The sequence below is a fragment of the Trichosurus vulpecula genome, chromosome 7 (genome assembly GCF_011100635.1).
Source record: "Trichosurus vulpecula isolate mTriVul1 chromosome 7, mTriVul1.pri, whole genome shotgun sequence".
In the NCBI taxonomy this organism is placed as follows: Eukaryota; Metazoa; Chordata; class Mammalia; order Diprotodontia; family Phalangeridae; genus Trichosurus; species Trichosurus vulpecula.
Genome location: NC_050579.1, coordinates 246,023,881 through 246,032,820, shown reverse-complemented (window position 1 = coordinate 246,032,820; position 8,940 = coordinate 246,023,881). Strand labels below are relative to the sequence as shown.

At 43.6% G+C, this 8,940-nt stretch overlaps 1 protein-coding gene across 1 annotated transcript; it reads right to left on the bottom strand.

Moving 5' to 3' along the window:
- Nucleotides 1–3,751: 3,751 nt before the first annotated feature.
- LOC118855860 (natural cytotoxicity triggering receptor 2-like) lies at nucleotides 3,752–8,609 on the bottom strand. The gene is made up of 5 exons (XM_036765888.1): nucleotides 8,541–8,609; nucleotides 7,527–7,890; nucleotides 6,288–6,356; nucleotides 4,342–4,463; nucleotides 3,752–3,804 (listed from the first exon to the last, which is right to left on the bottom strand). The coding sequence occupies exons 1-5, from the start codon at nucleotides 8,590–8,592 to the stop codon at nucleotides 3,752–3,754; spliced, it is 660 nt and encodes a 219-aa protein (XP_036621783.1). The 5' UTR covers nucleotides 8,593–8,609.
- Between the last annotated feature and the right edge of the window lie 331 nt (nucleotides 8,610–8,940).

Sequence of the window (8,940 nt, the reverse complement as noted above, 5' to 3'; positions counted from 1 at the left end):
ATTATAAAGGCATATCAACTAGGTCCTAGGGTCTTAAGCTAGGGAGCTGAAGGAAGCCTCAGTGACCATTTAATCTAGAGGTTCTCAAAGTACGGTTGAAGAACCCTTTGAGTCCCTGAGACCTTTGTTGAATATCTGCTAGGTGAAAACTATTTTTGTCATAATATCAAGATTCTGTCTCTTAAAATTTTTACTCCCTTCCTTGTGTGAAGCCAAATATTCTCCCTGTATTCCCACACAAACAACAGACTGAATGCAGAATGAGATAGGATGATCCAGCAGTCTCTTATAAATTCCAACATTAAAGACTCTACTTTATTCTTCTCACTAATTTTGCTTTTCAAAAACATTTTTCATTAAAATGTTTTACCATGCAATAGATTTATTATTCTTATTTGAGATGAATTAATAAATATTTTAAAATTTTACTAGTTCTCGTTGATACTAAAGTAAACATTGATAAATAGAGCCCCCATAAACAAAAGCTCTTTGGTACTCAATAATTTTTATCAGTGTAAATGGGTTTTGTTACCAAAAAGTTTGAGAACTGTGGGCACAAGAGTTCAGCTGGGGGATTGCTCTAAGCTTGAATCTCCTGTGTCATGTGGCAATCCAACTATTCTAAAGGTTGTTTCTACATCACATCTTGGGACTGTGGTGAGAACTAACCCTTTGCACATGCAGTCTCCTGACCTTTGGAACCTGGTGAGCACAGAGACACATGCAAGTATGAGCCTGAATTTAGGGAGCAGTTACACCCTCTATTGTACTTATTGATGATAAAAACTCAGGCTGGGAAAAGGTGTTCAGATCTTCAGTCTACTTAAGCCCTACCAAGTAACAACTCAATACTCTGGACCCTGGTCATGTTCATCTCTATGACAAGAGAGACCAGGCAGTTGAACAGTGAAAGACACTGAGAGGCACTGTGAATGCCTTCTGGCTTAACTCCCCCATGCTGTCGTTGGCTCAGTTTAGCCTGCTGCCCTATAGATTAAATGTCCATAACCCAAATTAGCCAATTGTGCCCAGGGTTACTTGTTCAGTATCTCAGATCTGCCTACCACCTGAAATGGCAGCAATCTACTGTGAGATTTTCCCTCAGAGACGTGAAATTTTGATACATCCCCCCATTCTGCTGTAGCCCTGGTGTTTGGGATGGTGGGCAAGGGAGAAAAGGACTCTCACAGAGACTGTATCATCCCCAACTTCAGTTCTGTCTATTTTGTCACATGTTTCCCCAGAAGTTGCCCAGAGAGCTCAGCCTGTACTTCATGGGTTTGCCTGTGTAGTCCTAGCCCTACTCCTGCTAGGTAAGGGAAGCTCCAGTCTAAATTCCTACAATGGTCTTCTTGATCCATTAATTCCTCAAAGAACCCAACCCATCCTTCCCTGTCCCATTCTTTATTTTTCATCTCTTTTACCCTTCAGTGAAGTAGTCTTTTCTTTATCATCTCTGATGTTAACCTCCAAATGTCCTCCAAAAATCTGTATAAATAAACACTCTTCCACCATGAGAAAGGGGAGAAAAGTGTTGATGAAATACCACAAAGACGGGGAATTTTCTTAAAAGGGATTCAATGGAAAATGTCTTCTAAATATGCTTGTACCAGAGAGTCCAGTACTCAGGAATTTCTTTGTTTTGCATGGGGGTACCAGTCTGGGTTCCCAGAGTGAACATGCCTCCTGTGCCATAGCAATGGATTGTACAAATGAATGAATACATAAGTGCATTGGTATGTGTGTGTTTGTGTGTGCATGTGTCCGTGTGTGTGTGTGTGTGTGTGTGTGTGTGTCTGTGTGTGTGCGTGTACTTGTGTTCTTGAGTACTTGGGTGCTAGGACAACTGGAGTTTTCCAAGTTAATAGATTCTCTTTTGTCCATAGATGTATGAGATCCACAATTCTGTGTTTATTTGTGAGTTGTCTTAAGTCCTTCCCACCTTTTAGCAAAAGACATATTTCATAACATTGCCCATTTTCAGGAATCATAACTTCACAAAACATGGGATAGAGAAGTCATGCTGAGATTCCTAAATTCTCAAGTCCACTCTCCAGGTTCATGAGGGGTACCTGTTATCTGCTCAGATCACTCTTTCTTAGAAGTCCTTGTTCTCTTTCTTTTCTTAAATTTTTTTTAGAAAAACATACAAGGAAGCAAAAATGGACAGTTCTAAAGACAACATGTATTATTTATCATACAAGCTTTTTTGAAATGAAAATGTATTGTTACATATTCTGAATTCTCCATGACATACTTTTTTTCTTACTTTGTATTTAAGTTCCAATATTTAAGTTTATGTTATGTTTTTCTGTTCTGTTCTGTTCTGTTTCTGTTCTGTATTTGTGTTCTGGCCTTTGAGTCTAAAGCTGAAAAAAAGAAAGAAAAAAATTTTTAAAGTAACCAAAATCTATGCCCTCTTCCTCCTAACTGCTTTCTACTCTCTCCCTACACCTGAACTCACCCTGTAGATTAGAAGAAAAAGAAAACTCCTGGAACAAAGGTTGTTTAGTAATTTTTCAGTCATGTCTGACTCTTTATGATCCCATTTGGGGTTTTCTTGGTAAAGATAAAGGAGTAGTTTTCAATTTACTTTACCAGCTCATTTTACAGATAAGGAAACTGAGGCAAAGAGGGTTAAATGACTTGCTCAGAGTCCCCTAACTAGTAAGTATCTGAGGGCAGATTTGAACTCAGGAAGAGGAGCTTTCCTGACTCCAAGCCCAGTACTCTATCCACTGTGCCACCAAGCTACCTGAAAAACAATTATGTTGGAACTACTTTCCAGAACATTTGTAGAAAAATGTCATATACCGCAGGTTGAAATCCCTTGGTCTATAAGAGCCCACCTCAGGACAGTACAAGTTGGAAAGGAAAGGAAAAATAGAATGTTGTGGGTTTCCAAGAAGAGGGTGTGCCTCAAATCTGGTTGGGGGATCTCACACATCTTTGAAGAGTTAGGTTTTCTTAAAGGTTCTAATGGATAAATAGGACCTACATAGCAGCCCAGGGAGCAGGACCTTAGAAACAGGCAGAATGGAAAAGAGCAAGGCAGAGAGGAGAGCATGACCCCGTTCTGGTGCAGATATGTCCAAATAGGGCATATGAGCTGCACCATGTCCAATACTCCCAAGTTCAGCCTGAAACAGATTAAGACATAATTGGGAAATAGGTACAAAATAAATAAATATACAATACAATGCAGATCATATTAATAAATGGTTTTTATATGTTAAACATAGCTCAGCAGGACCTTAATGTACAGGTTAGTGACTCCCATTTATACCTGAGCTTTATATGATCTTCTAGAAACCATGAAGAGCCCAACCTGGCCACAGAGGAGAGTCTCTCTGCAAGGAAATAGTGAGAAAGAAGAATGGATGAATAACTGAACATTACACTATGAAAGGTCTTGAGGACCAGGAATTTGATCTTCCTTTCAAAGGCAATCAGAAGCCACTCTAAGGCCTCAGAGAAGCAGACTGACCCATCTACAGAGGTACAAGATTGTCAGGAAGAGACATGGGGTGGCTTCTCATCATAAGAAAAAAAAAGAGGTGAACTCTGAGATCCACTCAGAACTGAAAGGGCAGATGAAGGGCTTCAAGAATCTGGGCAGGGAATCAGCATGGGCATGGTGGCTGGATTCCTTGCCCTGATAGGGAAATCCCCATGTTGCCTGTGGCCTGGGCCAAGCTCAGGGTGGCAGGGACATACATCTGGTTGGGATGTACATTGAAATGAATTAATTTCATTTCCGGTCATTTTGATCCTGAGAAAGCTCAGATTGGCTCCTTCCCTTTCCTGAGGAAAGAAGAGAAAGTTCAGTTAATAAATCTTTCCTCATTTTCCTTCAGCCTAAAATTATTTCTTTTTCCCCCTAGGCCTGACACCTCTTGTTTTCAATTCTCACCCAAATCGAGCCAGGACAGATGTCTAAGTAGAGACCCCAGCCCTAGGGGCAGAATCAATGACAGAGAAAAAAAAACCCAAACAAGTCACCATTTTCGTTTTCTTATTACCCCACTTCTTCCCATTCCTTTGGGGACACAAGCTCACTGTGTGTCCCGCAAGCCCTCCCCATGGCCTCCAGGTCAACAACAAAAACAGCTACTTATACTGAGGATTACATTTCCTCCCCTTTGTTTATCACTGTTGGCTTTTCAAGGAATTCTCAACCATACCACCTCAGGGTCTAACCCTAGGAAAGAGACTTTTTGAAATGCCTGGGCATCTTTCCTTCAGAGCTTGGGGCTCAGGGAGCTGCTTCTGTCTGGGAATTGAAAAGGTCCTGCTGTCTGGTGCACTGAAAATGAAGTCAGATCTTGGGTCCCTACTTACCTGGGTGCCTGCAACTGCCCAGCAGAGCAATCAGAACTGTGAAGACTACGCCTTTTGTCACAATGAGCCCACATAGTACTCCGATAACTGAGGAACTGAAGAAAATGGAAGAGTGTGGTGGGCTATGGGAGAGAGGAAAAGAAGAAAAGTGAGATACAGCCACAGGAAAAGCAGTGTGGTGGTAGGGTGAGTGACCCTTAGGTCTAGGGCTCAGCCCCACCCCTGGAGGTTCCCTACATACCCTCTGTTGATTATGTCCCGTGTGTGTTATCTCCTGTATATTTCGTCCTGCACATAGGTTTTTCTACAGAATTGTTTGCGTATTGTCTCCTCTTTTTTTCTGTGAGCTCCTTGAGACCAGAGATGGTCTTCTTTTCCTTCCTCTGTATCCTCAGATCTTGGCAGAGTACTCAGAACACAGTAGGTACTTAATAAATTCTAGCTAACTTATTGGCTGACTTACTGATGGAATCCTCTTCAGGTACTGTTTACATTTGGTATGCAGTGTGTCCAGTGTAAAGGGTTAATGGCTTGAGGGTGAAGAAGAGGAGGCTTCCCTGGCTCCCCAAGGGAACACCAACAGGCTGGAGGCTTCAGAGAATAAAAGAACAAGGAGGGCATTCGAGGTGAGATGACACCAAGGAGGAGGAAAAGAAGAGAGAAGAAAAATCCTTCAGTGGGAATCCTGGTCATCACTTCTCCACACTTTGTGACTTCAAGATGTAGGAAGATTTGATTTTTGTTTAGTTTTCTCTTGTCCCAGGGGCCCAAAGCAGGACTGAGGTCTCTGAATGAATCAAGGAACATTTATGAATTAAGAGCCTGCCCCAGAGCCAGGAGCTGCACTAGACAGGGGAGAGAAGGACAGAAAGGAAGTGATCTCATCCTGCAAGGAGCTTCTGGTGTTCTGGGGGAATGACAATACACCAACCAACAGGTAGATGCAACATTCTAACCAGATAAATACAAAGAAATATTTAGGGAAGTCATTGGCAATTAAAGTCTCTTGTAGAGGGAGGTGCTTGAGTTGAGCCTTGAAGGAAGCTCTAGATAATTAAAGGTGGAGGTGAGGAGGGATTGCATTGGGGGTAGGAGGCAGAGACAGCACAGGCATGGAAATGAGAACTGGCATGTTGTGTGTAAGGAAAAGCAAGGAAGACTGTATGGCTGGAGCAGGGAGGGTGTGGAACACAGCAAGGTCTAGAAATCTAGAAAAGTTTGCTGGAGCCAGAGATGGAAGCCAGGACATTAGATTATGTGCTCAAAGTAATAGGGATCCCCTAGAGGTTCTGGGGTGATGAAGACAGACATCTGCCAGTCAGTAATGAAGGAATACTGCCCACCTTATCAAAAAGAGAGAATTGTTTAAAAGAGAGGAATTTGGAGATTTGTCTGGTTTGTCTGGAGATGAGGAAGTGAGATAAACAATAGCCACTGTCCAAAATGCAGGAGGGGAAGGGCTCAGCACAGGGGTGGGAAACCTGTGGCCTTCTAGGTCCTTAAGTTGAACCCTTTGAATCCAAATTTTACAGAACAAATCATTTTATTTTTATTAATACATTTTTATTCCTCTTATTTTTATTATTATAGGTAAATATTACTGTGGCCTTCTAACATGGAAAGGTTCCCCACCCTTGGCTTAGCACAGGACACAAGGCAATGTGGGTTCAGGACTGAAAAGTGCCATGTCAGGACTAAAAGAAATCAGATTTCAAGCCATCTTAAACTTGGAAATGAGGGAAAGGGGAAAAGCTAGTAAATACAGTTCCACCAGGCCTAAAAGAGCTCTCATCTACCTTTCTTTGCTTTTCTTCTCCCATCCAGAAGGCAAGGCTGGAAAGAGGTTGCTTTGGACTGAGAGTCTGGGGCAACACAAGTGAGACCCACATTAAGTGCTGAGGCTGGGAGCTCCTGAGACACAATGGATTTCCAAAAAGAAGTTGTACCTGCTGGTGGCCAAGGAGATGGCAGAGGTGGTGAGAGGCATCTCAGTGGTACTTTGAGAATGTTGGGTGCTGACAGGTATCTCAGTGGTAAATTGAGAACGTTTGGTGCCGAGAGGTATCTCAGTGGTAGGTCGAGAATGTTTGGTGCTGAGAGGTATCTCAGTGGTAAGTCGAGAACGCTTGGTGGCCTTCAATTTTGTGGCTGAAAAAAGAACAGAGGAATGAAACATTTGGCCCTTGACCCAACAACCTCACCTGCCTCCTCTTTTCTGGAGGGTCCAGAACACTAGACTGCTGCTTCCAATGAGAAGTTGGGCCTTGAAAAAGCTTTAGGCATCATATGTATGCATGCTGTGGGCTAATATATTATAGTATATCATATCCCATTGCTTATGTATTGTCAAGTACTCTAACCTATTGTTTCTACTGCTAATGTCACCAACAGACTTCTCTGCCCCCACCAGGCACTCTGATGGCCTGACCAAGGATATCCCTATGGGATGCTTCTTCTATGCCCAGGAGTTATTGTAGTTGGTATCCAGAATGAAGGCAGTAGCAATAATTCCCAGATGGAGAGCATTTATAATTCACAAAGAGTATTCCCCACACTCATTGTTACAAAAGCACACTCCTTATCCCCACCCTCATTTTACAAATGAGGAACTAAGACTAAGAGAGGTGGAATGATCTTTCAGGGTTACAACATAAGTCAGTTTCACCACTAAGATTTGACCCTATGTCTATGCTCTTCATCAGAACCTGCCAAGATCTGCTCCAACAATACCTCTGGTAGAACCACCTCCTCCCTTGTCTCCTGGGGCCAGAGCTTCAGGCATCTTAAATCAGTGAGGCGCAATTCTGCGTGTCTGTGTACATGTTGGGAGGACCCTGTGTGTGCCTGTGCCTGTGTCAGCCACAGGTGCATTTGTATGAATGAGTGTGAGTGTGACTCAAGATACCCAAGACTTAGAAACCCCAGGACAAATGTCTGCCCTGCATGTGAATGAGACCAGAGAATAAAATGCCTCGCTGTCCCCATAGACCAGAAGATGAACTACCATGACCATGGTGTGGAAAGAAGTGAGGAGAGAATAGGAAAGGGGAGGGGCAGGAAGCTGAAAGACTGAAAGAGGCTGAGCAACTTCTCCCTGGAGACCCCAAGGAGGCCTAGATCACATCCTAGCCCAGGGTCATGTCCACACCAGGCATTTCCTAAGCTCTGCTTGAACTGAAGGGGACTGAGTTGGCCGGGACTTACCTCGAGAAACCTCCACCCTGATTGTCCTGATAACGTCAATAGTGTCCTTGTCAGAGTCATAGATTCCACACTGATAGTTGCCTGAGTCCCCCACCCTGAGGTTAGACATGGTGATGGTGATGGTACCAGTGCTGGTGTCATCCTCCAGGGAAGCTCTTGATTCCATAAATGGCAACATAAAGGATTGTAACTTCTTGGTAATTATTCTATCACACACCCTTCCATTCTCTCTCAATTTACACCAGGTTTTCCAGTTCTTCTCAGTTCCCTGGGGATTGTAGCCACACCTCACTCTGAGTGTCTGCCCCTCCTGGTACTTCAGTTGGGACACTTGTCCCTGTGAACCTGAAAAAGAGATCATCAGGTCAGGGAGAGCCCAGCTGGGCCTCCCTTGAGTCCCTTCCCTTCCTTGACTGAAGAATATGAACAAGGTAAAGGGGCTCATCTCCTTTAATAACCTCTTCTTCTGAGAAAACATGCCTCAAAGTGCCAGCCCCTCACCCAAGGGAGCCTCCTAATCAGTGTTTTGCAAGTAAATAATTAACAACCAGTTCCCTCGATCTTTCTCTTTCCCTCCCTTTGTCCCTCTTCCTCTTCTTCCCTCCCCCTCCTCTGTCTTTCTTTCTTCTCTCTCCTCTCTCACTTTACATATATAAACATATCTATTGTTTATATACTCTTGACACATTTTAAAGTTTAATCTGCATTAATACTCTCATTGTCCCTTTTTAAAGCTAAGTCAATCAATAAAACAATAAATCACTTTTTCATTTGTGTGCAGTGTTTGTCTATTTTCAAGGTATAAATGCTCTCACTGGAAATTTAACAATCAGCTCTTCCTAGCCAGTGTGAGCTGGCTCCGGCACACCACTGCTCTCTCCCTAGTCCCTCACACAACATTGTACTCCCTCTCTTCTGCCACTCTCCTCTCTCTTCTCTGCTCCCTGTCAGTCATCACTTCTACCCTTCCCTAACCTCCCCTCTCCCCCAGATACCCATTAACAGCAAAGGCAGCAGCAGTAGCAGTGGGGCTGCCTGGGTCATCATGCCTCCATGTGGCCAGAGTCAAGGGAGGTAGTGTCTTCATGGGATGGCAGGAGGGTGCTGGGGCTGACTGCCTGATTCGGAGCCTCTGAGAGGAAAGAAGAAGTAAGAGAGAGTGGAGGAAGCTATGGCTTGGGAAGTGGGAGGAGTGGAAGGAGCAGAAGTACTGACCTCATACAAGAGAGGTGAGAGCACCTATATCTGGGTGATTGCACCAGTCAAGATTCTAACCTCAAGGATGGCATGGTGGCCCTCCTCAAGAAAGGGCCTTAGCTCTTAGTACCACTTCCATTACACCATGGGCTTCCTGATCTCACGCACATCTATCTGATGTTTAGGGATCCAAAGAGC